This window comes from Lepidochelys olivacea, assembly GCF_965140295.1.
Source record: "Lepidochelys olivacea isolate rLepOli2 genome assembly, chromosome: 3".
Classification (NCBI taxonomy): Eukaryota; Metazoa; Chordata; order Testudines; family Cheloniidae; genus Lepidochelys; species Lepidochelys olivacea.
Genome location: NC_140413.1, coordinates 24275968 through 24303889, shown reverse-complemented (window position 1 = coordinate 24303889; position 27922 = coordinate 24275968). Strand labels below are relative to the sequence as shown.

Sequence of the window (27922 nt, the reverse complement as noted above, 5' to 3'; positions counted from 1 at the left end):
GTAGATTTTGGAATCTGCAATTCTTAAAATCATGTGGTCAGTCTTCGATATAGGATGATATTTTTGTCAATCATACTTTGTGTAGCAATGACAAATGGCTTGGTCTCTTCTATGCTAGCCATTGAACAACAGTAGGCCAAATTGTTGTTAACCTGTGTCAGCAACAAGCCAATTTGCTAGTCACTTGTGGTCCTGCCTACACTATTCCCAGCTGTAATATTTTTCTTGTAGGACCCACATGTTGACTGCTATACAATGTCCTCTATTAAGGAGAAACTGTGTTGTGACAGAGAGTCTCTGATTGGGCTAGCAATTCTTCTCGGTTGTGATTATCTTCCGAAGGTGAGTAACCTGCAAACTAATTATTTACCATGTTCCTGTGACTTCTATTTTCAGAACATACAGTACCAATTAAGGTTTGAGCATGTATTAAAACGTATGAAATGCATGGTAGACTACAGACTTCTAGCTGAAGAAAGTACTTTAACTCATACTGTAAAGGCATTTTCATAATACTTTGTACTGAAGATTAATGTTGGCAACTCTGTGAGATAGGTAAGTATTATCATTTACAGACGTTTAGCTGGCATGCAACAAATATGTGGATGAGCTGGCATAGGAAAGTAGAAGCCTATTAAAACTTTGAGCTCCCACTCCCACAGTTAAGTCATTAGATTATGCTGTCTGTCCACATTGTGGCTGTAACTATGCTAGTAATAAGCATATTTGAAAATGGGGTAGTCTACAGTACGTTTATGGAAAGCACAGTTGCCAATGTGATTGCTGGTAGACTTTTCTAGACACCGTGGATGTGACCAAAAAGCATGGCTACGTTTAGAAATTGGGGAGTTAACCACTTCTGCTGCAGGGCTTAAAGAAATGTCTAATGAATGCATTTGTCTGGTGTGACCAGACCAGCCTGATACTGCATATCCTGACATTTCATTGGAAACTGCTGCTTGAATGCATGCAGAAGAAGTTGAGGGGAAATAATAGTCTCAGTTTGTAAGTACTGCTGCTCTTGACTAGAAAAAGATGAGCTGAAATGGAAGCTGCCAGTAAGATTGATGTGCACTACTCTTTGCAAACTATGGCAATGAGCACCTCATTATGAAGCTGTTATGATGCTTAGTCTATCCAACTGCTTCTTCATTCCAGGTGAAGTGCAGTGATCTCAAATCCAGTTTACCAGACTAAAACCTCATTTGTGTCTGCCACTTCCACTCAACCAAGAATGGCTCTTGAGTTGTGCTAAACCCTAGTCTCTCAAATATACAAGATTATCCTTTTGAGAGCTGAAGCTCATTGCAGATTAGAACGTACTGAGTTACATGGCAGAGGCATATCATTCAAACAGGGAGGTGTAACATGTCCTACACTATCTGTTTAGTTTAATTTGCACATATTCACTAATCCCACTCTAACAAAGCCATTGGGAATTTTGCCATTGACATCTGAGGCTCAGGATTAATTCCAGAACAAAAACTCAAATAGAGAGATTCTCTCCCTCCCCTGTAATGTTCCTGCAATTTTTTTTTTTTTTTTTTTAAAGGCAAGTGTTTCAGGTACTACTTTCTACTCTAGACCAAGCCTCAGGAATAATTTATAAAATTTCCAAAAGAAAATGACTTTTGTTTCAAGTTGATGGTGTCTGTAAATCAGGTGTTTAAAAACTTTTTTGAATCACCCCACCTGAGCTCCTTTTTTTAAAAAAAAGCTTGGAGCCCCTTCTCCCCAAAATAGCGAGAAGGTACTGCCACCTAGCACTCAGTGTTTAGATGGCATTGTTTGTTCAGATTAGGGGGGTCAAGCACCACAAGTTGCAACACCACTCACTCAAATTTGGTCCCGCCACCCATCTGTCAAGACAGGCCATATTTGAGTAAGTGGCATTATGACCTCTGGTGCTTGGGTGTCTCACACGCTTTTACTTTACTTATTGCATTATCAGAAGACTTGTTTTGCCCTCCCTAGAAACTTTGACATACCTCACACCCTGCCTGAGAACCTCTGCTTTGGATCATGGAGCATCAGTCGTCTGTGGGACCTCTTTGGTAGACAATTCTGACTTTTTTTTTTTAAATAATTTAATTGTCTCACAATGAATAACAAACAATTCTGCTATATGTACTGGTGTATAGTATGCAAAGACCAAGATTAAGTTATGGGAATCAAACGAAGAATTTGAGAATCAAGCAGTGGACATTTGTGTTTTTGGAAGGGATTATCCAGGAGAGGATTTCCTTTTCTTAATGAAGTGCTTTGTAGGCAAAAAGAAAACCAAAGGAAAAACAGAACCTCTGATTTAATAAATAGTACAATGGACTGGGAGCTTCTGAAATACTGGGTTCTTATGTGGTTCTGAAGTGAGTTGGCTATGTAATAGTCAAAAAGGCTCTAGAACTATTGCAGCTCAGTAAAAGTGAATGAAGGCAGGACCTCCCAGAAAGAGTTATACTACTGACCCTTAGCTACTACTGCTGAAATCTTAACTTAGAAACCTGAGGGAATAGGTTTTGGGTGAAATATCAAAAAAGAGCTAAGCAGAAAACTGCACCATTCCAGAAAAGGTCTCACTTTTCTTTCTGCAGTCTCTCTCTGGCTGGCTTCTTATGACTGAACATCTTGAGTTGTCAGCCAAAAGGCTTTGCAGAAAAGCAATCACAACTCCTCTTTTTTCCTACACGTGTGCTTGCTCGCTCATACTCATATTACTTTGGTTATCTCTGCAAGAGATATTTCTAATATGCAAAGAAAAGAAATCTGAAAACAAATTATGTAACTGATCTGTGCTGTACACATCACATTTGTCAATAGAGAGAGAATTTGTATCCTCCTCTGAAAACACAGGTATCAGTCTTTTGAGGAACTTAGCCTGTGTTTTCAATGTATTGTAGGGTTCTTAACTTTATTTTCAGTGTCAGGAAACATGAAAATATAAAATCATATTTGGGAAGAATTGCTCTGATTCTGGAGCTGAGAGTTAAATAGCAAAATTATGAAGGTTAGGGCTTGTCAGGGCAAGATTAGCATTTAATGTTTTTCATAACAGGATTAAGAAAGTACATCTTTTAGCCTTGTAAAGGTGTCAGAAAACCTAATGAAAGGCTTGTGAACCAACTCTACTTGGCTCTGCTTGCGTTCCACCAGTTATTTGCTCTGACCTGATGTAGATGATGATAATTTTGATAGGATAAGGGAGGCACAGTCATCTACAATTTGAAAAAATCTCTGAGAAAAAGATGGCAGAACCACAGAATGAAACAGAAGTCAGAAAAGAAGTAAACCTCCAGAGTGAAGACTAGAATGAAGGGCATGAGGAAGGGAGTGAGTCCATATAGCAGCTTCTGTCTTTATTATTTTAAAACGTAAACCAAATAATTAGGTGAAGAAACATAATATTAAGGAGCCACATTCACAGTGGGGTCCAAATAGCCATGTGTACTATTTATATGCAACATGCCCCTTGCAGGGTTCTGATGGCTTTGAAAACATAGAAAGCAGTAAGGGCTTTTAAATGCCTCACAAACTATCTAAAGCAGGGGTGGGCAAACCTTTTGGCGCAAGGGCTGCAAAACTGTACGAAAGGCTGGGTATGGAAGGCTGTGCCTCCCCAAACAGCCTGTTCCTCCCCCCACTTCCTGCCCCCGACTGCCCCCCTCAGAACTCCCAACCCATCCAACCCACCCTGCTTCTTGTCCCCTGACCACCCCCTCCTAGGACACCTGCCCCTGACTACCCCCCATCCCCCCCGGACGCCCACTCCCTATCCAACCGCCCTCTGCTCCTTGTCCCCTGACTGCCCCCTCCCGGGACCCCCCGCCCCTAACTGTCCCCCAGAATCCCACACCCCCACCCCCTGACGGGCCCCACCGGGACTCCCAACCCTCCCTGTTCCCCATCCCCTGACCACGCCCCCCTCCCCGAACCTTCGCCTCATCCAACTGCTCCCTGACTGCTCCCCACCCCCTTACCATGCTGCTCAGAGCAGCAGGAGCTCGCAACCCCGCTGCCCAGCCGGAGCCAGCTGTGCTTCCCACGCTGCCTGGTAGGAGCAGCGGGCCAGAGCAGTGCCCGTGCAGCGGCCTGGCTACGGGGGAGGGGGAACAGCCAGGGAGGGGCCGGGGACTAGCAACACCACCCAATTCTTATGTACAACAGCTTTTTAGCTAAGTTGCTGTGATCAGAATTGATATTTACCAGTCTTCTTCTGAGGCAGCTGTTGTGGTGGTGGTATTTCTGAAGCATCATGAGAGTGTTTGGCACTTTATAGACAAAATGTACCTGAGAGACCGCAAATCATTAATATATGATAGATCAGGAAAGATGTATTGATATAAAGGTGTCAGAAAACCTAATGAAAGGCTTGTGAAGAGCCAGAGACTACATAGGCCAGAGATGCTGACCAGAGTACTTGAGAAGCAATCTGTACTTTAAAGACCAGCTGTGCCAGTACTGTATGACCAGACATGGGAAGAAAGAGCTATATAGGACAAGCCTGATCTGGTAACCTCAACAGAGACAAAACTATACCTCTACTGAGAGCCAAGCACAACTAGATCCTTCAAGGCCAAACCTGAGATGCACTAATTAGATACCAGAGTCCTAATACAGATCAAAAATAAATTTAACCTGACTATCTCATTCATGTTGTCCTCAGCCATTGAAGAGTATTGTTTAGTTTCTCAGAGGAAGCTTCTAAACCTCAAGAAGTTGTAACTGGTTATCTTCTGGAGTGGCTTCCTGATAACTGTAGAATTAAAAGGAAATAAGAGGTGGTTCATTCTACTTTGACTATAACCATTTATTTCCATATTCGTAGTTAGTTACTCTGAAATGATACATTCCTTAGAAGTAGTTGGAGATTGACATGCTGTAATTAGATGCCTAAGCAGCTGGCCACAGTCCAGTGACAAACTTTTAATTGATTTTTAAATGTGTATTCAAGCTATACAGTTATGTATCCAGTTTATTCAGCTGCAACTCTACAGCTCCCCAGTCCTCTTGAATTATCAATTTATTCATTATGCTAATGATATAACCTATGTTTGTGCTGCAAATTCAAGCCATGTAATTTAGCAGTACTCTGTAAGCTCCTTGGAGTAAGGACTTTGTAAAAAGTCATGCACGCCAGTGGTTCCACAGGAACAATGGATTATAAAAAATCAAAATTAAAGTAGCAATCATTGTTTCATTTACTTTGTCAGTAAATGCCTCCATAGTAGAGCTCTCAGGACTACTGTTTGCTCATATATGGCATGAACAATTTGAGTTACCATTTTTGTAAATTGTCTTTATTTTGTTTAAAGCCTTAATTAACATGCATTAAGCTTATTTGAAGTGATCAGTTGCTCTTACCTATACAAAAATATTTGATAGGACACACTTCTGTCATACAAACATAAGGCCCTTAAGTTTATGTCAGTGTAGTACCAACTAGCTACTTAATTTAATAAGATCTATACATTTTATTGCCACACACAATTTTTCAGTAACTACTTTTACCCAATACATGGGCAGTCATTATCAAATTAGGAATTGGGGGAAGGGGATGGAGGGAGCGACAGTAGAGTTAAACTATTAAAACAAAACTGTCTGGTTAGTAGATCATCATCCCATGTGATAGAGATTGGATGTTTTGGTCTAAAGTCGTTGGGATTAGTATAGCTGAAAATGTAATGGCCTGTGGTATACAGGAGGTCAGACTAGATAATCCCTTCTGTCTTTAAACTCTCTCAAACTCAAGTTTGTCAGGAGTTCAGGAATTCAGTTCTCCATTAACACAAGCTGATTCTCATTCTGTTGCCTTGGATTTCCCAATATCCAAACATTTTGCACTCTGGCCTTACTCTTCGAAGATTCCAAACATTTTTTTACCAAACTATTTTTTTTTCTTATAGGCCCCTCGCTTTAATTGTTTGAGTTGTCTTCTCATCTAAGTCTCCAATACAACAAAGCACTTAAGTGTGTTTTTAAAGTGCTTGGGTGAATCAGGACGTAAATCTCTGCTTTAGCATGATTTCAAAACAACTCTGTTTTGGCCATTTGACTGTTTAAGGGCCACATCATGCCATTGGTTTCAGTGCTTAAAAAAATAATGTGGAATTCTGCTTGTAAATCAATGGCATAATGTCTCTAAGCCCTGGTCTACGCTACACAGTTAGTTAGGTCAACATAAGGTAGCTTACATCGACATAACTATGTTATTGTACACACTACAGCCTTGCTCCCACTCATGTAAGTGCCCTACTACACCGACATAATAACTCCACCTCCCTGAGAGACGTAGGGCTTATGTCAGTGTAGTTAGGGTGACGGTGTCCATGTAGACACTGGTTTACTTACATTGGCTGTTGGCTGTCATTCTTGTCAATTTCATAGCTCCCTGCTGGAGCTATGAAATTGACAAGAAAGTCTTCCCCACTCCCAGCTGGGCTGCTGCCGGCTGCCTGGGCTCCCCACTCAGAGCCCAGGTGGCTGCCCCATTCCTGACGGAGAAGCAGGAGCTCTGGCAGGTAGCTGGAAGCCCACGGTGCAGCTGGGCTCCCGACAAGGAGCAGAGTTGAGAGCCCGGTCTGTCAGCTCCCTCCATTGCCTCTCTGCTAGCCTGTCTTCCACCCCTTCCACAATATTGTGAATACATTATGGTGTATACTGTCTCTCTGAAATCCAAACCCATGCCTTTATCTCTTTTTATCAAGACAATAGAAGCTCCCTTCTCCGTGGAACTCCTTAAAGTCCCAGCTTCTCAGACCTCTGCTGATGAGAATGTTATTCCACTACTGAGACATGTAAACAAATGTGACCTTCTCTTTTGATTGTCTTTCCAGTCACATCAAGACACACAGTTGAAAATTACCCTCCTGGTTTACACAACCTTTCTTGAAATTGCTCCTGTCTGTCACTATGTTTTTTCTCTACTTTACTCTCCTGTCATCTAATACTGGTACCATCTCTCTCTTCTTCTGTTAGTGCAAGACCCTCTTCTGCAGCTCCTGTCATTTAAAACTACCTTCCTGTTTGTGTCTGTCTTATTGGTCATTTCAAATCTTAGTCAAAACCAATTTTTGTACCCCCACCCATTCCTCTGAATTTCTTTCCTTTTTTCTTTTTTAATGCATGGATTCTGTAAAGCGTTTGGGATGCAGTTTGTGTGAAAGACTACAAAATCGTGTTAGATTACACCTAACAGATATCAATGTTTTACATTAGTTTAAACTTTAATATGTGCCATGTTTCCCTCTCTCTCTCTAAAAGGGAGTGCCAGGAGTTGGAAAAGAACAGGCTTTAAAGTTAATTGAGACTTTGCGAGGTCAAAGTTTACTCCAGAGGTAAAGTTAAAGTTTGTCTTGTCTCCTAAAATATTTCGGGGTTTTAAATTATCTTATTGAAAGGCAGTATTATGATGCAGTTTGAACCTGAGTCTACACTACTCATGTTTTAATTTTTAAGGAAACAAAATATTAAATTACTTACATGATGATCAGCTTTGTATTCAAACAATACATTCTGCCAGGCAAACTATCTTTTTAAAGTTAATTATTGCTTAAAATTGCATAAACTCCTAGTCCCTATTCTTGCAAACAACAACACACGTATACATGGTTGCAGGATCGGAGCAGGTAGATCCTGATCCCAAGACCACAAAAGTAATTTGGAAAGACTCTCGTTGACTTTAATGGGCTTTAGATCCTAATGTTGTCTGGTATGACTTGCCCTGTTGCCCCAATGAGTCTTAAAGCTAGACATCCCAATAATCCATAGTACATACTCAAAAGTACATTTACTGCAAACAAATTGTGTAATGGAAAACTGGATAGTTTTAAGAGGATGAATTAGATGGTATGATTTTTTTTCCCTCATATTTAACTTAAGTGGTAGAATTTGCATGAATAAGCTATGAGATTGCATTACATTAACATTTCTAATATAATTTTAGGTTTGATCAATGGAAAGGACAGCTTCAATGTGGTAATGCATCTGCTCTAACAGTTAACAAGATGACTCATTATTCTGTGTGCCATCATCCAGGTCAGTATGAAAAGGGGTAGATTTTTGTTTTAATTTGAGATACATTTTATTTGCTCCCCCAACCAGCGCCCCTGGGTAATGATGCTGCCCTGCATTCTGGAGCTTTATAAGTATAATACCTTTTTAAAAAGGATAATGCCCTTTAAAATATTTTAAATCACTTGCATTAAAAATTGCTTTTTATGTAGGTCTCAACTTCTGGATTATGTTTCTTTAAAAAGTATAAAAGGTCTCTCTTGCGGATTGGTGATGGAGTAAGAACTTTTTTATTTTTTTTAACCGGCAGGCCGCTGGTACAAGCCTAGGCCCTGTTGTGTGCAGAAGTTGTTAACAGTGAATTGCTGTTAGGCGGTGTAGGTCTAGTTTGGGCAGGTGTATACATCACAAACTGCCATCATAATTGGTACCTTTTTGGCAGTGTCAAGAAAGAGGGCAGAGACTGAACTGACATTGAGACTGAACGACTCAGTCATTCATGCTGGCAGGCCCTCCATTGACAGGATTGAGATATATTAGCAGAGAAGATTTGCATTGCTATTCCTCTCACTGTCTGGATTTTATTTTTAAAGTGGCATTCAGTCTCAAGGACTCTGTTCAAACCCAATGCTGCTTACAGCAAGAATATTTTTTTTTTTTTGGAGGGGATAGAGAGAGAGAGAGAGAGTCTTTCATTCCACAGTTTTTCACTATCTCACGTATGCATGATGTTTGTGGGCCTTTAGAGAGAGAATTTTCCAGAATAACATTCTGCAACATTTGAACTAACAAGAAAAATCTGATTTTTATTGTAACTATTACTTGGTATTGCTAGTGTGCTTAGCTCTGTATACAGCAGCTTTTGGTGATATACCCATGTATATGGGTATATGACAGGTTTTAAGGTAGCAGCCTTGTTCGTCTGTATCCGCAAAAAGAAAAGAAGTACTTGTGGCACCTTAGAGACTAACCAATTTATTTGAGCATAAGCTTTCGTGAGCTACAGCTCACTTCATCGGATGCATTCAGTGGAAAATACAGTGGGGAGATTTATATACACAGAGAACGTGAAACAATGGGTGTTACCATACACACTGTAACCAGAGTGATCAGGTAAGGTGAGCTACTACCAGCAGGAGAGCGGGGGCGGGGGAAACCTTTTGCAGTGATAATCAAGGTGGGCCATTTCCTAAAGAAACTACACCATTTGCTCAAGGAACTCCCTGAAAAAGCACAAAAACAAATCCGCACAGACACACCCCTAGATCCCCGACCAGGGGTATTCTAACTGCTACCCAACATCCATAAACCTGGAAATCCTGTACGCCCCATCATCTCAGGCATTGGCACCCTGACAGCAGGATTGTCTGGCTATGTAGACTCCCTCCTCAGGCCCTACGCTACCAGCACTCCCAGCTATCTTCGAGACACCACTGACTTCCTAAGGAAACTACAGTCCATCGGTGATCTTCCTGAAAACACCATCCTAGCCACTCTGGATGTAGAAGCCCTTTACACCAACATTCCACACAAAGATGGACTACAAGCCATCAGGAACAGTATCCCCGATAATGTCATGGCAAACCTGGTGGCTGAACTTTATGACTTTGTCCTCACCCATAACTATTTCACATTTGGGGACAATGTATACCTTCAAGTCAGCGGCACTGCTATGGGTACCTGCATGGCCCCACAGTATGCCAACATTTTTATGGCTGACTTAGAACAACGCTTCCTCGGCTCTCGTCCCCTAATGCCCCTACTCTACTTGCGCTATATTGATGACCTCTTCATCATCTGGACCCATGGAAAAGAAGCCCTTGAGGAATTCCACCCTGATTTCAACAATTTCCATCCCACCATCAACCTCAGCCTGGACCAGTCCGCACAAGAGATCCACTTCCTGGACACTACGGTGCTAATAAGCGATGGTCACATAAGCACCACCCTATACCGGAAAGCTACTGACCGCTATTCCTACCTACATGCCTCCAACTTTCATCCAGACCACACCACACGATCCATTGTCTACAGCCAAGCTCTACGATACAACGGCATTTGCTCCAACCCCTCAGAGATCTTGTAGGTGTTTGTCTCTGTCTATCAAGTGTTCTTACAACTACAATACCCACCTGCTGAAGTGAAGAAACAGATTGACAGAGCCAGAAGAGTACCCAGAAGTTACCTACTACAGGACAGGCCCAACAAAGAAAATAACAGAATGCCACTACCCATCACCTTCAGCCCCCAACTAAAACCTCTCCAACGCATCATCAAGGATCTACAACCTATCCTGAAGGATGACCAATCACTCTCACAGATCTTGGGAGACAGATCAGTCCTTGCTTACAGACAGCCCCCCAAATACTCACCAGCAACCACACACCACACAACAGAACCACTAACCCAGGAACCCATCCTTGCAACAAAGCCTGTTGCCAACTGTGTCCACATATCTATTCAGGAGACACCATCACAGGGCCTAATAACATCAGCCACACTATCAGAGGCTCATTCACCTGCACATCTACCAATGTGATATATGCCATCATGTGCCAGCAATGCCCCTCTGCCATGTACCTTGGCCAGACTGGACAGTCTCTACGTAAAAGAATAAATGGACACAAATCAGATGTCAAGAATTATAACATTCAAAAACCAGTCGGAGAACCCTTCAGTCTCTTTGGTCACTCAATTACAGACCTAAAAGTGGCAATACTTCAACAAAAAAACTTCAAAAACAGACTCCAACGAGAGACTGCTGAATTGGAATTAATTTGAAAACTGGATACAATTAACTTAGGCTTGAATAAAGACTGGGAGTGGATGTGTCACATTACACAAAGTAAAACTATTTCCCCATGTTTGTTCCTGCCCCCCCCTTCCTCAGACATTCTTGTCAACTGCTGGAAATGGCCCACCTTGATTATCACTACAAAAGGTTCCCCCCGCCACCCCACACCTTACCTGATCGCTCTCGTTACAGTGTGTATGGTAACACCCATTGTTTCATGTTCTCTGTGTAAATAAATCTCCCCACTGTATTTTCCACTGAATGCATCCGATGAAGTGATCTGTAGCTCACAAAAGCTTACGCTCAAATAAATTTGTTAGTTTCTAAGGTGCCACAAGTAATCCTTTTCTTTCAACTTTATGAAACACTAGTGTAGTTTGAGAAACATGGTTCATCTCGTTCTCTTTCTTCCTTTTTCTGTAGGCTCTTGTAAGGACCATAAGTTCAGTGGATGTAAACTGTGTGGAAGTATTAAGTACTGTGAACCCCATGACTACCCATACTGCTGCCCTTGTGAGTGGCATTGTTCAGAGCGAGCGAAACAGACAAATGCAATGGAGGACAATATCAGAAAGTAGGAATGTCTTCAAAATGAACTGCTCCTCATTGCTTTCAGGTGCAGGTTGAGCATGCAAGTCCTGCATCACACACATTTCTATCCTATTCCTAATGTGTATGTTTTACTTGCAGAAAAGCTAGAGGTTGTGAGGGCTTTCCATTTTCTGAGGTAACTAAAAAGCCTGCTAAAGGTTCATTTTGAATTAGTGAATTGGATTTTCAGGTAACTTTCTTTTAAGTGTCCTCTTTTTGCTTTATTTCAAGGTTATTGAAGAATTTCTTGTAAACAAAAACAAGCTGGTCAGGATAATGGAGTGCCAGAGGCCAAATTTATTGTCCTTTCAGGTACAGAATGATACATAGAGAATCCAGCTCTTTGACATGTTATATTTGTTAGTATGCAGTGCACTTGAGAATATTAATGTTAATTAGTAACTTTTATTAGTGGGAAGAATGAAAGAACCTTGCTACAACCTTAATATACATATTTGTTTGGAAATCTGAAATTAAGGCCTTAGAATAGCTGTAGAAGGGGACAATGTAGTGAGAGAAACAGGAAAACAGGGTCACTCACAACTACTGCAGCTTTAGCTAGATATGAAGTTCCTTTTCACATCCTGTCCTGAATAGTTGAATTATGGCAGCTGGTCCTCACTTACCAGTTCTGAATTGCCACCTACCAAATTTGAAGGCTTTTCGGTGACAGTCCATCATCCCAAAAATTCAAAGATCTGCCCTGGCATGCTCCCCTGAGGTTATGTGAGTGGATGTAGATTTTATCAGCCTACAGTGTGCGTGAGAGAGAGAGATCAATGTATCATTAACACTGTTTTCCAGTACAGTGGGTGAGATCCTCATCTGGTGTAAAACAGCACAGCACAACTGACTTCAGTGTAACTAGTATGACTTACAGTAGTTACAGATCTGGACCATTAATAGATAGCTCCATAGGAGTGAGCAGAATGTAGCTTTCTGCCTAGTGGGAAAGGAGGAGGATGATCTATTAAACAAGAAAATAATGGGGGGCCAGGAAATACCTAAAAATAACAACCCTACAGAGAGAAGGAAAGCATGCAAGGGAGAGAGCGGGCAGAGAACACATGAGAGAAACTGGACAGAATAAAAGAGAATTTGGTGGCAACTGTCATGGGTTGGTAAAAAGGACACATTGTAATGTCCATTTGCTAATCTGTAGCAAAGAGAGCTGCATCATATATTATTTAAAAAAAAAAAAAGTGAACCGCTGGTCTCTTCTTTCAAGAAATCTGTTTCGATATTGATGTTATATTGTTCTTCTAAGCATTAGTGCTATAAATGATGCCTTCATTGTGCTGTTGAACTAGGCTGACTACCAGTAGCCTACCAGTGAGAACTCTGCATTTATACATTTAATCAAACTCTAAGATGTGTTTTAGTTGTACTCTTATCAATACAAAAGGACACATGATTGAAATGTATACATGAAATTATATTTAATCAACACAGTTGAAGAGGTCACCTTACAGTAGAACAGCTTTGTCTATAAGTCTGTAGATAAAATTTGAGACTGATATTTACAATGCAAAGATTGGTGATGCCATTTAGTGCTAATCACAGAAATACGCCAGCCCTTTATGCCTTGAGTGAGTGATTATGTTCTTGTGCCCAGAAAAGAATTCTCCCAGGTTTATTGTGCGGGGTGATTTCAGTGTCCATTGGGACAATGACTCTTCTAGATTGACTTACAGACTACCCAGCAACATAAATGTGCAATCTTATCAAGTGGATTCTTGTGGCATAAAAGAGAACTATCCATCTGAATTTTGTTTTGGGGCTGATGTACAGAAGTTGGAAACCATACCCTTCTTGGTTAGGTCATCTCCAAGGCTAATGTTAAGGCTCACCTTTCCTGGCAGGGCAGAAGATCTGTTTTGATGTTCCACCTTCTCAGACTACTGGCACAGTTTACAAGAATGATGTATAGACAATGGACCATTAATGAGTACTCTAGTGGAATGTGATAAAAATCTGTGGGGGTGCATGCATGGGAGAGATACGTTATCAGAATCTGATGAGAAAATTTTTAGCTTTCAATGTGGCCTTCCCATTCCTCCTGCTGCTACTATACAACTGCTCCCTTAACTCTCAGATGAGCAGGCTGCTATATCTATCCTCTTATGGATGTCCATTATTCTGCCATCTTGCACTGAGAGGTCATTAGTGTCTTACCATAAGGTGGGTATTGAACCGATGTATAAAACATAATAGATATTTAAAGTGTCCATTGAAATAACTGTTAAGGACACTGTAACAACAAAGTAAGAAGGTATTAAGGTTGTGTTTCTTAACAGAGATTTGCTTTTGAGAAGATGGAATGGACCAAACACTATGCATGCAAGAAACTGTTGTCACTGTTGACACGCTATGACATGATCAAAAGAAAGTCTGGTCAGACAGATACAGAGCAACTGCAGGCAATACGGTAACGTAATTTGTGAAGTTTTTGAATTCACTCCATATTTCTGTTCACTTTTGTTGCTGGAGAAAATCTTATTACTTATGAAGTAAAATTTACTTCCTCCTTTTACCTCGTCCTTGAGTTATGTGCTGTCTTTTGAAAATGGTAAAAGCTTAAAGCAGTGTCACATTTCTGTCATTGCTGCTACACAAAAGTAAAGTGTAAAGTAAAATGTGTACAAAAGTTTCTTTAATGCTAGTTTATAGATCATGATTCTTCACTTTTAGCCATAGTCTCCTCAACTTCAATGGGACTATACATGAGATACCACACTATGGGCATGAGTCTTTGCTCATTGAAGTCCATGCACAATCAGGCCTGTGGTCTATAAATCTTAGTGGGTAACAGTTTGCAGCTGGGGAGCTGAAGTTCTTGTCATACCTACTGGCTTTTCTCTTGTTATGGCTAATAGTGAATGGTCTTGCTGTTGAATTTTACTATACTTTCTTGTCAAGAACGAATATCATTATTGTCTAACTCTGTTAAACTTTCAGTTCAGTGTTACCATCAAATTCTAGTACCAATTAAGCAAAAAAGGGGATGCAGAGAGGCTGTGCACTGCTTAGATGATATACCCACACACATTGCCAGTATGTACCTGTGACAATCTCATCACCAATCTTGCACCCTCATGGATACCCAAAGACATCTGATTACCCTTCTCCTTTCCTGCATGGGTGCAAAGCCACCACTGAGCAGAGTTATGCCTACTACATAGCATAGTAATTTCCCTTTCTGCTTCTGTGTAGCACATCCAGTTTCCATATATGCAGGATTAGTGCCTAAAACCTGGTTCAGCACACATTTACCCATTTTTACTTTATTGTGAGTAGTTCCATTGATTTCAGTGGGACTGCTCACAGATGTGAAATAGCACAAGCGGTAAGGTGAGTTTTTGCAGGATCAGTGGTGGTTATTCAGAATTCTGTCCCAAAGAAATATTGGAAGCAGGGACTGAGTGGTTTGTAGGAGTGTTAGTAGGACGTGGAACTTTTTAACCTCTAAGTTGCTGGTTCAAATCAACTTAATTTTGCTATTGGCAGTGATCATCTGATGGCTGCTCACTTGCAACTGTCAGTGTAACAAAAAAGCATCGGCAGCGTATGTACACACACACACACACCCCTAAATAAACTGCACAATGCAGATAAAATGAATATTGCCCCCCAAGCAATATCTCTCTGGCTCAAAACTCTCCAGTCTGAGCAAAGAGACACAAGAAGTGAATGAACTGAGTCACAACTACTGTGTCAGATCGTCCACATGCTAGGGTTGATGGCGATAGGCAGGGCAGTATGAGGAAGTTTTTCAGTATCACTGCCTTTGTATCTCTTTTGAGAAGGGGACTTCGCTCTCCAGTGATGCTCATCTGGTACCTGTTTATGACCTCTACGTTCACTAATGGTCTGTTTAAATGTTCAAAGTCAAGAACTGAAGTTTATTATTTACCCGCACCAAAGAAAAAATTACAATCTTAAAAGAAAATCTTTCTGATTTTTAGAATCTGTACTAAATCTACTGATAGAGGAATAGGATTTTTTTCCCTCTGATTAATTTGCATGGATTATAAAATTAAAATTTTGCAATAGGTTTGTGATTTTTCATATTTCTTGCTTTAGCAAAATCACTTAGTGAAGTTGGTACCATGTCTGCTTTTGTTTCACAGGATAGTCAAGACACGTGTTAAAAATGGAATTCCTTGTTTTGAAATTGAATGGCAAAAACCAGGTTGGTGCTGTCTTGTAAACGCATGGGTTATTCTGTAATGTAACTAAAAACAGTGGACAAAAATCCCCTTTAAAGGAAGTGGGCAGCCAGCAATGTGCACAAGTGACCTGTAGTACAGATTGGACAACTGTTCTATGAACGTATGCAGAAAACACACACTTTTAAAATCAAACAGCTTGACAGTGCAAACAATGAACCCTTGGTGGGGGAGGAGTTGTCTGTGGCAGTCTTTAGGCGTGTCAGAGCAGCACTTGGTGCACAGTTGGAGGAGAGCAAAGATGCCCCTTACACTGGCTTGGGGATCACGACAGCACATTGGACTCCAGTTTTATTTCTTCTTGGCCCCAGCATATCCCCTGTATTATGGTGGCACTACTTCAAATGAAAAAATCCCCCAGGATAGGAGAATCTCAACTGCCCGCATCAGACTGGTGCAAAGGGGCCGTAGCATGACCAGGGTCTGGCCTGTAATCTTCTGCTACTGACATTTATATTGAAAATTGTAGGTAAGGACAAGGAAACTGCATTGTTCTTGCTTTGGTCCTTTCCCTTTCTCCATGCCCTCAGCCCTAATGTGCCTTTGTTAATTTTCTAGAGCATTATGTTACAGCAGATGATCAGCCCACAGAGTCCTTTGTGGTTACAGTAGAAGAAGAATCTTTGTTTCAGTCTGCCTATCCTGACATAGTTGGCATCTATAAAGTGGAAAAGTTGGAAGTTTTGGAAAAAAAACAGAGAAGTAAGTTTGAAAGCTGACCAGTGCTTAGCACTCTGTGAGTACTGCCATAACACAAATAATAAAGATATTTTCAGGACTGCATCAGCTCTTCCATAGCTGTTTATACATCATATTCAGTGGAAGATTATGCCCCTAGCAAGATCCCATCTCCTTCTCTCACCCTGCTCTTTTTCATCTGCTAGCATTATAAATTCTGAACAGCTGAGGTTAATTTTTGTTTTTTACTTTGACAGCAAAGAAACACCTATTGTTTATATATGGTCTTTTTGTCTTTTCAGGTAAGAAAAATAAAGAAAAAGAACACTCAGATATCGATGGTAAAGTTACTGATCTTCTGTCTCTGATGAATTTGCAATCTACATGTGAAAGCTTTCCTGAGCAGAATTGCAAGTCAGATTTAAAAACTTTTCCTGATAATCAAATGCAGCAGAAAATTGTCTCCAAATCTAATGATTCCCTTTTAGCTGCAGATTTCTCCACTGTAATTGCGCAGTTACAAAACCCAGTATCTACCCTTCCTCTAACTGCTTCACCCAACACTCAATATCAGAGTGTTTTAGATGACTCTCTTACTTCAGCAGCACAGTTTACTCAACTCCCTGAGGCATCATCCTCTTATGTTTCCTGTATGATAGCTGATCTACAATTGAGTGGCATTGATTGGGAAGGAACCTCCTTCAGCATTTCACCAGCACATGCTGATTCTGCCTGTTTTTCAGTGTCTGAGCTTGGTGCATCTAATAATTGTATAAGCCAACCATGTACACTTCAGCACAAAACAAGAGAAAACACAAAATATTCTGGTGCTACACAATCCAATGATCCTTGCAGCAGAGCAGAGTATTTGGTTCCTACCCCTACTGATCTGGTAGGACAGCTTCAGAAGTTGCCTTTAAGAGAACGAATATTTCTGAAGACGTCTGTGCAGAAAGATACTTCACTGTCTCTAAACATAGTGCAACCAAAACCTTTACAGTTGTTGAAACAAATGAAAGAAACATCAATTCCTGAGACTGTTTCCACTTATCCTTCAATTCAATTAAGTGACTCCACAAAGAAAATCAAAATGTTATCAGAAAAATATTTGAGGGTCTCTAGTATACAAAATTACCAGGAACAGTACAAAAAACCTGGCAACCTGCTACAAATGGAGCAAAAATACCCCAAACAAAACTGTTCAAAGTCTGTGGGTTTGAGCAGTCAAGCAGCAGAGCCTTTGCACTCCAAAGGTGAATCACTGAAGTTAGCAAAGGCCAAAGATAACTGTCACATTAGAAAATTCTCTGCTCAAGCTACTTGGAAAACTTCCATTAAAAAGAGTGTTTGCCATGAGAGACCTTCTTCTAGTGAGGACAGTGATGATGGGAATATGATGGATAAAAATCAGACTTATAGAATTAAACAGCAGAGGCAACCGAATCCAGCTCAGATGAAGGAAAACACCACTAAAGAGAGGGGTAACGGAGGATCAAGTCTTCCAACTAAACGGAGAGAGAAAGTGGCAAATTTAAAAATAACTAGCAATAATTTGTCAATGGAAGTATCTCCAAAACCTGCCTCGGTAGTGGAAGCTAACAGTATTGGGCTTGGGAAACTATCATTTAAAAGATTAGATTCCTGTTCTTCTCTGCAACAAAGCAAAAATGACGACTGTGATGTATGGGTAGGTAGTCCCCTGCCTCTGTCTGAAAGGCTTAAACTAAGACTCAAAAGCAATTAGTACTTCATAAAAAATACATTATGCTAAACAGTTAACTTGGTGTCTAAAACTCCTACATAGTTCCTCTCCTCATATTTATAGCATTGGTATATGCAAGCTCAAGAGACACTGTGTTGCTAAGTTGACATAGTCCTAATTAATAAAAAGCATTGTGAAGTCCTGGTTACTTGGTAGTGAAGTTTGAAATGTAAACATTGTCAAAATTATGCAGTCCCTGGAGTACAGCTGACATGCACTGATATCCATTTACGACTGTATAGTGTTTTCTTTCCATAAGCACCATAGCCATGGACATAATATACAACACTGATATTTTATTCCAAAGGAGGTAAGGTTTATTTAATGAAGCATTAGCCTTTCGGCTTGTAAAGATAGACTCATAATATAGTTACAGTGTGCTATGCTGCTACCAGGTGTCCTCAGCAAGACAAACTGATACAGCTTTTGTGTAACTGAAATTCCCCATTGTACTCTACTCTCTTGATGGGGTGTTAACTTTAAAACAGGCTTACAAATACTTCGTTACCAGTGGTGTTGAGCATTTTTAAAATAAATGACCAGATAAATTCAGCAGTTGAGCTTGTCCAGCGTGGCTGAATTTATTTGTCTGACATGTCCTGTAATAAACTGCTAGAACACATGCATGTTCCAGAAAAGGATTAATAACCACTTGAATCAGTGCCAGCTGAGTGGACTCAAAGTGAGTATTTTAGGTGCTTTCTATTTCTGTAATTGCTATCTCTGAACTTTTATTTAAATGTAATTGAATTAAATTAATGTTTGTAGCTGGTGGCATTTTTTTGCTACAGAACAAGAAGCATGAAATCTCTGCAAGATTTGACTTGCCTTTAAGTAATAGCAGAGAAGAGGTTAAATTATAGGAAACCTAAAATTAAATTTGTTATTGCAACTTCATTTACAAGCATGACATATTTTAAATAATTGTAAAAGGAGCCTTGAAATTAGACTTAAAACAAAAAAGCAACACAATAGTTCTCATCCATTAATACAGAGATACAGCTCAATGGGACTACATATCCCAAAATACAATACAAATTCCCACAGATCACCAGTGAATTCCCCATTGGCTGTAGGTCAGGGGTTCTCAAACTGGGTGTTATGACCCCTCAAACTGGAGGTTGTGACCCCTTAGGGGGTCATGAGGTGGTTACATGGGGGTCACGAGCTGTCAGCCCATGTAGGGGTTTGGCAATGGGCAGGACTGACAAGCCTGAGCCCCTGTTAAATTAAATTAATTTAATAGTAAATTAACACACACTCCTATTTTTAATTTGGGGGGGTCACATTCAGAGGCTTGCTGTGTGAAGGGGGTCACAATACAAAATGTTTGAGAACTGCTGCGGTAGGTGAAGTTATGCATGACTTCATCATAGCTAGCAGTCAATGAAGAAGACTTTTTGATCAAGAAGGAATAATGTCAGGTTTAGAGAATTTGTAGAAATTAGAAGAACCTCTGATCTCAACTAATCAATCCCCTTCCCTCTTGCAGGACAGTTCCCTTCAATATATTTCCCAGGAAAGGGGAGAAATGGCTCCTTTACAGTAATTTTCCATGAGTTCCTCTTCTCCAAAATGAGGGAAATAGTATTTCCTTACCTCACAGGGGTTTGTGAAGGTAAAAGTATTTAAGTAGTGTGAGATGTTTAGATACTACAGTAATGGAGGTGATAAGTACATAAAATAGAATGGAAAAGAGAGACATTTAAACAGAAAACTCAAGATCGGTAACTTTTTGGGAGGGTCAAGCCTTGGTCCAGCCAGGTGGCAAGAGAGAGTGATTAAAACTACTTCTGAAAATAATAGCATTTATTCTAGCTACATAAAGGAATGAAGCAAAAGAATCATTAGTATACATATGAAAAGGTGATCATGAAATGCAGTTACTAGAAAATGTGAGCAGGGATCAGTGGTTGACTAGGTCAGGACTACTACATTTTGAGAGACCAATGCTATAAGTAACTACAGAATTGTCTGTGTGGTTGTCTGTCGTCTTTTTACTTGGTCATGATTTTATCTTTTGAAGGTATTGTTTTTAAAACTGCCCATTGATTTTGGAGACTGAATGAATGTTGGAAGAAGAACTGTACTTTCTTTACCTAGAAAAACAAGAAAGATGCAGCTCCTACTCTTTTGCTTTGATGGAATAAGATTTGGAATTATTAAGCATTTAAAATGAGTGTCCTCTCCATTTTGTGACCATTTTCCTATTTTTCCCTCTTGGAATATGGGGCCTGATGATTATTAGACATTAGAGGTGTTCTCAGAGGATGTTCCACTACAGCCATGAATTTTGCTTGGCCTTTGTAACTGCATAGATGGATGATACCTTGTAAGTATTTTGTCAGGATTCAGATTTGAACCCACTCTTCCTTGGCTCATCGAGGTCAGATATGTAAAGTATATCTATTAAAGATTCCAGCACTGCTGGGAATCAGTGTATTCTTGGAATCCCTGTAAGAGCCACATTCAGTCCTACAGCTCAGGTCCAGGCATGTGAAACAGACAGGAAATATATAATTTCTAATGCCTGATTCATCTCTACTTTTCACAAGCTTTGCACCTGTGTAACTCCATTATCAGGAGCAACTTTGGTGAAGATATACACCAATGTGAGAGGAAAATAATCCTAAAACAGTTCAGCTCACCCTTGCAATGAGTTGGCACAGACCATATAGCCTTGTGCTGGTGAATCTGTTAAGTAAAGCTTGGGATATCTTTCCAATGAAGAAACCCACCTATGTTAGAAATGTTACTTTTCTGTTTTGTCATCTTGCATTAAATATGTTGAATCTAATTAGGAGACTGTTAGGCCAGTAAACCTTTTGTCCTATACTGAATAATGATTGTGGTAGTACTAGACTTCTAAATAGACATCTAGACATAGAAAATGTTCTTACATATTATTGTATCTAATTGCACCATTTGTACTGAAGACCAAGATATGTGTTTACCTTTATTATGCTTATTATATCTGATTTTTTTTTCAAAATGTTCTTTACCTACAAAATGTTGTGGATAAAAGTAATTAAGTATTTGAAAATGTAATTAATTATGTATTGCAAAATATAATTTGTACCAAAACAATCTCTTCATGATTTTAACTTAATGCGGCTCTTTTTTCTATTAAAGTATTAGGTTTTTGATTAATTTCTGTGGAAAATGTAAGTGTTAAACTAGTGAAGAGAAGTTTATACTCTTTACTGTACTTGCAAGAGGGGGAAAAAATCAGAGGATGATACAGTTTAAACAGCTGTATTTAATAGTTCATGTTACAAAATTGTTCTCATGTTTGCACTCGCTTGCTGTCTGGCCCAGTGACTCTCTTTAGTTATTTATCCACAGTGGCACTGCTTCAACGGGAAAGACTGAGGGAGCCCCACATCAGAATACCTCTTAGCTGGTTTTGGCAGAATCTGATTTTATTTATTTATTTATTTTGCAAATTTGACAGATAATATTGATGTTTCTTTTTAACCTTTTTTTCTGATTTGTATCCATTTTAAATTTTCAGTTTGAGTGAGGCTGCAGGGGGCTCCCTCCACGGCTGCACAGTTGGGATATTGAATCCCTGCAGATGCAACGTACGGGGAAGGCTACACTTGCCAGCTTCTATCAGTGGATGATTTTTTTTCTTAGATTTCACCTGACACAAATAAATCAATGTTTCCCAAGGAGTAATGACTTAATTCAAATCCTTCCAAGCCTATCCATAGCCCAATGGCCAGAGCACTGACCTGCAAGATGACAGATCCCTCTTCAAATCCTTTCTCATCATCTGGGGGTCTCCCACAGCCCAGGTAAGTACCTTAACCACTGGGCTAAAAGTTATGAGGGAGGTCTTCCTCCTCTTCTCCCTCAGCCTGTTTTATGTGAACTCACACAATATGTTAGGCTTGTTCTGGGCACAGCTACCAGATCGGGCCCCACACATCAGGTCGGTGTGTGAACACCTATCTTCCCCAGTTTGTGAATCACTTTGAGGCTTATGCAGGAGTTGGGTGTCTAGATGCCTAGATTTCAGAGTAACAGCCGTGTTAGTCTATCTTTGCAAAAAGAAAAGGAGTACTTGTGGCACCTTAGAGACTAACCAATTTATTTGAGCATGAGCTTTCGTGAGCTACAGCTCACGAAAGCTCATGCTCAAATAAATTGGTTAGTCTCTAAGGTGCCACAAGTACTCCTTTTCTAGATGCCTAGAGTGAGGCAGCAGTGTGCATGCCAAGAGGCAGAAACATAGGTAATGAGGGAACTTTTTACTGCAAAAACTTAGGTGCCAAGTGAGTTTAGGAGCCTACACGGTTCAACAGGAGTCTGTGAATCACAGTGAAGCCTAAAACTGGGACTTAGGTACCTCAGTATTATGAATCTAGGCTTGTGTGTGCTTGTTCTAAAGAGCTTTGCCTAATTAGGGCCTAGTTCTGTGCTAAAAACACAAAGGAAGGGGAGACTTTGCCCCTTTTTCTGGAGGGAAGGGAGAAAACCCAGCTGATACTGCTTCTGCATTGAGTAGAGGAAAGCATTATTTGTGCTGTGTGCTACTCTTACCCCCAGTGCAATGTCCAGATTCCACATCAAGTTTGGTCTTTTATCAGGTGTAATGCTTATGCACTATTTTTCTAAATTCGGTCAAGTCACAGCAGCAGCTCTATCTAGGCTGCTAACGGAGGTATTTTTCTTAATTGTCTCATGTTTTAATTCATGGCTGGGGCCAATACTCTTTCTTAGTGTTTTATTTTTACAGTTCCTAAGCTGTCTGCTTTGCTATCCAGAATAGAGGTAAATAATGGATGCGCAACCCACGTACAAGCTAAAGAAGAAGGGCTGATTTCCTCCCCTTCCCCCCCCCCCCCCCGGTGGTTTTCAACACCTAGTCTACATCTTGCAAAGAAATACAGGCTACACCACACACTGTACTGCACTTCCAGGATTATTCTAACAAACTTGTTCTTTTCAACCACCCCGATACACCTTAAGGAAAATCGTAAAATAAACCCTCAAAACATAGTAATATGAAATATAGCAAATTTCCTCTGCATGAAATAATTCTTACAAGGGTTACATTTCTTTAGCAGCATGTATAAGTGAATGAGATGAATCGGCCAGATAACCAAAATGAAAAGGCATTCAAATTGATCTACTCATGGTAACTCAAACAGAACATGTCAAGCTGTTGTAGATCACCAGTGTATTAACCATAGTATGTCCAACATGGAGATGGTGCAAGCAAATACATTGTGGCCTTCGTTGTGATGTCTTGCTGCCTCAACTCCAAGCAAACTGCTCCTTCCTGCTACAGAGACCACTGACTGATTAGAGAAGGCAGCAACAAATTAGTTTTGACATAATGACACCCACAATGACCATTTTATATATATATATATGTGTGTGTCAGTCATTAGAACCTTTATATTGTCCATTCAGTTCCCAGCTTGTGTTGTTGGATCTGGATTCATGAACAATATTAAACCTTTTTCCTCACTTTGGATTGTCCCCAAACCCTAGGACTGGGTAGTCTTTGTAGCTAGAACCTAGAATTTCTAAATTTAACCACATTGCATTTAAAATACAAGGGTGTATAAATGGTGCTTTGTCACTCATACATATCCTGACAAATGTATATCTATAAAAACTAAAATTGTTAAAAATGATGTTGCTCAAATAAATTTCTCTCTACTCATTGTGATATAAACCAAAATAGATGACTGACTAAAATCCATGTATCTGATCTAAATTATAGGTAACTATTTTCACTGGGTAAAATTTTCTAAAGGACTCAAATGCCCTTTTCAGATGTAATTTTTGGCATTTAGGAACCTAAGTCTCCCATCCCCAAGTTCTTAAAATCATATTTGAGAAGGGGGCTTCTGCTCCTAAATAATTAAGGCCCTTTTGAAAATTTTACCCACAATCTTCATTTTTAATGGATAAAATTAAAAGGTTAGCTATTGACAAACTGAGTTTCTCATGTGCAGATTATCTGAACCTGGGAGCTGAGTGAACAGTAGTACATGCTGGTTATATCACACATTTTAGCAGTTTTAAGAATGCAAATTAGTTTGTTTCCTGAAGGAGAGAGTGCTAAATCCACCACTGACTTTTACTGTTTTGTCAGTAACACTTAGGCTGCAACAGGCTCCAGTAATATTACTAACAGCAGCTTCCTTTTATCTATTGATGTAATATAGCAGGGTTTAACACCTTCTTCAACATGAAAAGGTCTTATCTTGTCTCAAATAACAGCTCCCATTAATCTTTCTCACCATAGAAAATCTCACATTTCATCCCAACAGCAATAGCCTGAAAACCAGCCTTCACAAATTCTCAGGGCTCAGTTCAACCCTCCCCTTCTGAGATTAGGAACCTTTTACTGATCATTCTCTTAAAGTTGCATTTGTCATGAGTTCATCTTTTCTGTTCAAAGTAAATGCAATGAAGATGAATGTCAGTCACTCAAGATGCAAAAAGGAAAGGAGTACTTGTGGCATCTTAGAGACTAACAAATTTATTTGTGCATAAGCTTTCGTGAGCTACAGCTCACTTCAACGGATGCATGTAGTGGAAAATACAGTGGGGAGATTTTATATACACAGAGAACATAAAACAGTGGGTGTTACCATACAGACTGTAACGAGTGATCAGGTAAGGTGAGCTATTACCAGCAAGAGAGCGGGGCTGTGGGGGGGGTCTTTTGTAGTGATCATCAAGGTGGGCCATTTCCAGCAGTTGACGAGAACATGTGAGGAACTTTTCCACTACATGCATCCGATGAAGTGAGCTGTAGCTCATGAAAGCTTATGCTCAAATAAATTTGTTAGTCTCTAAGATGCCACAAGTACTCCTTTTCTTTTTGTGGATACAGACTAACGTGGCTGCTACTCTGAAACCTGTCACTCAGGATGTGCACACCATTGCTAGGATCAGAATATGAATATAAATATATATATTTAACATTTTTCTTTTATATAAAACGAAGAAAATCTGTCAATAGCTAAATTCTGGTAAAGCATTTGAGAGTTGTTTGTTTTTGAGGTGGGGGAGGGACATTTTGCATAGTTGATGGTCCATTCCATATGCATATAGCCCCACATTTGCATTATTCAGATGAGTTTCTGAAAGGCTCCCATGGATTTGAAGCTTAAAAGGAGCAAGAGTTGAGTTTACAAATGCTTTTACAGTTGCCACATGATGTATGCTATGTGAACTGTTTCCTTTTGTTGATACTGTGCTACATACTTAGCGATAGCTCAGACATTTAAAATTGTCTTGGTTTCTATTGGTGGTAACAGTGATTTTTATATTTACAACTGTAGAACCTAGTTTGGTCAATGACTTTGCAGGAATCCCTGAAGCCAATAAGAGTGCTGATTTTAGTGGAACTAGACGAGGCCTTATGGATGCAACACCAGCTCAGGTTTAAGCTCAAAACTGAAGAAGTGGTGAGTTAGGTCAGGCCTTGGGTGAAAAATCTTCAGGGAAAACACCATTGCTTCCGGAAGATTGAGTAAGTGATCCTTTTTCCTGTGAGTCATTATCGAACGAATGCCCCAGTATGGCATAAGGCAGCACATACATGGAGGTACTGTCTTTCAGATGAGCTGTAGGGTGAAGGAGTGACAACTTATGGTCATTAAAGACTCCATGGCACTCTTTGGGTGCAGGTGTGCTACCCCCACATCCAGACTATATTTCAGTTTTATTACATTTTGCTTTACTTAAGTTTCTCTTGTAGTTGAGCTGGTGAGAGTACATTCTTCGCTTTCTATCCTAAATTGTCATGTAGTATTTCTCTGTGCTGGATAGCTCTACTTCAGTTGTAGGTGAAGTGGTCTCTCTCATGCAGAGAGATCCAGATACCAGTTTCCTCTAACTATGCCTTTCTGCGTATCATTATATGTACCTTCATATTGCCCACCACTTGAAATCCATACAGAGAGTAGAGAATTTGGCTATACAAGGGGAAATACAGATATTTCCCCATGACCATACTTCAATTTTATCAGTACATGTAGAGCAGATACCATGTCGTCGTGTGTGTGTGTATAGTACTTAGCATAATAGAATCCTTGCCTCATTGGTAGATTGGGTTCTACTATAATATAATTTAATAATCCTAATGTGCACATATCCCAGTATTTATTCCAGATCTTCTGCACAGATATTTGCTTGTAGAGTCAATAGATCTTAATTTTACTATCTTCTATCACTGAAAATATTTGCTTTGACAACAGCTTCTAGGTGAGGTTTTGTGCCCCATGCATTTTACTACTGAGTGTAAGAACAGCCATGGGAAAACACCTGGTATATCATCATCCCATAGATTCATGCACGCAGCTTCCAGTGAAGTCAATGGGAGTTGTACCTGCATCTGCAGGTATGATCAAGACCCCTTTCTTTATATAACTGATGATCTCCTGTAATCTATATGATTTATGCGATGTGTGCTGTTTCCTTTTGCAAACAGTGCTTTCCTTATGCAGAACCCTGAGGATATGGTTTTAAAAACCCTGGTTTTAGATACTGTGCATAAGGAGAGCAGGCTTCACAATTTAATTTGCCAAATTGCAGCTGAACATTTTATAACTACTTCTGTTGTCCAAAAGCCTGTATCTCTCCGCAGTCTACTTGTACATGCTGGCATTACAGCTCTCACAGGATTCATGCCAGTAGGCAGCCCAGAGTTCCAAACAATAGAAACTCCTGACTGATTTGCATGCAGCAGTTCAGCAGGTCTGCACAGTTGGTGTGACAGAGGGCAACTCATTTCCTGTTCTGTCTAATCACATGCCTAGCCATATATCCAAAACTCTGTGGAGCCCTAGCAGAGGGACACCAGTAGAGTCCTAGGATTGGGAGGGTAGAGGAAGGTTGTAATGTTGAGGCCTACAAATTTACTCTAATTGTGGGCTCAACTAAAAAGTATGTACAAGTTCATAAGATGTCACAGTAACCTATGATAAAATATGATGGGAAAAGATGAGAGACTGAATTAGTCCAAACTAAAAGGCTTACTGATAACTCAAGGACTACTTTAAGATCATTCTTGATAAATAAGAAAAATGTGGAACCAGAAATCAGTGAACCAAAATTGCTGTGTCAGAAACTAGGCCTGGTGAACAAAATAATGAGGGGATGGGCTATTCTGCCCAATGTCCCCTTTGTGGGGCCTTTAAGGAGAAATATTGGCTACTGGAGTGAGCTTCACCATCATGACTGCCGCCCCCACCATCTCCTGGGACCTTCTTCATCCTGATCCTGAGAGATGTCCAGGCCAGAAAGGGACCCAGACAACATTGTCACCTCCACCAGCTCCAGCTAAATCCCAAGTACCACCTGGGATGAAACGGGATTGGATTTTAACAGCAGCAATGACAGGTCCATCCTCTCTCTTTTTTCCCCAAAAGGACAATTATTACTATCCTTGATACCATCTAACAGAGTGTCAAACAAGGGTGTTTCCTTCTAAAAACTCTCTCCAGCTAAGGAAAAAGGGGAACAAGGAAAGTTAAAATGAAAGCCCTATTTAATATTTTACATTTCAAATGCTCTTTTTCCTTTCTTCTCTGTACCTTTTAATAAAAAGCTAAAATGATTTAATGGTGTGTTTGCATAGTACTAAGCAGGCTGTATACCACACCCTGAACCTTGTTTACAACTGTTTAATGTTGGACAGTGACAGGGTTATGTTAACATCTTTAGCCCATATAATTAATCTATGATAATACAACAGGGGCATTCCTCCTTTCCATGTGGACAGGCTGAAGGAGAAATCCATATCAAGTGGACATGCTAGTCTCGTGTTTCTAGTGCTTAGGGCTGATAGCAGAACAAGGAACGTGCACCATCATATAGTTATTTTCC

The 27922-nt window shown here is 40.0% G+C and overlaps 1 protein-coding gene across 1 annotated transcript in view; it reads left to right on the top strand.

Annotated features, from left to right (window-relative positions):
• The window catches only part of GEN1 (GEN1 Holliday junction 5' flap endonuclease), a 34042-nt gene extending 12998 nt beyond the window's left edge, over positions 1–21044 (top strand). Inside the window, exons 5-14 of the mRNA XM_084622357.1 lie at positions 232–342; positions 7258–7331; positions 7940–8031; positions 11225–11375; positions 11492–11528; positions 11624–11704; positions 13690–13820; positions 15523–15584; positions 16180–16323; positions 16602–21044. Of these exons, the coding sequence (XP_084478483.1) occupies positions 232–342; positions 7258–7331; positions 7940–8031; positions 11225–11375; positions 11492–11528; positions 11624–11704; positions 13690–13820; positions 15523–15584; positions 16180–16323; positions 16602–18043 (2325 nt within the window). The 3' untranslated portion in view covers positions 18044–21044. The remainder of the gene's footprint in view (positions 1–231; positions 343–7257; positions 7332–7939; positions 8032–11224; positions 11376–11491; positions 11529–11623; positions 11705–13689; positions 13821–15522; positions 15585–16179; positions 16324–16601) is intronic.
• Positions 21045–27922: the final 6878 nt, after the last annotated feature.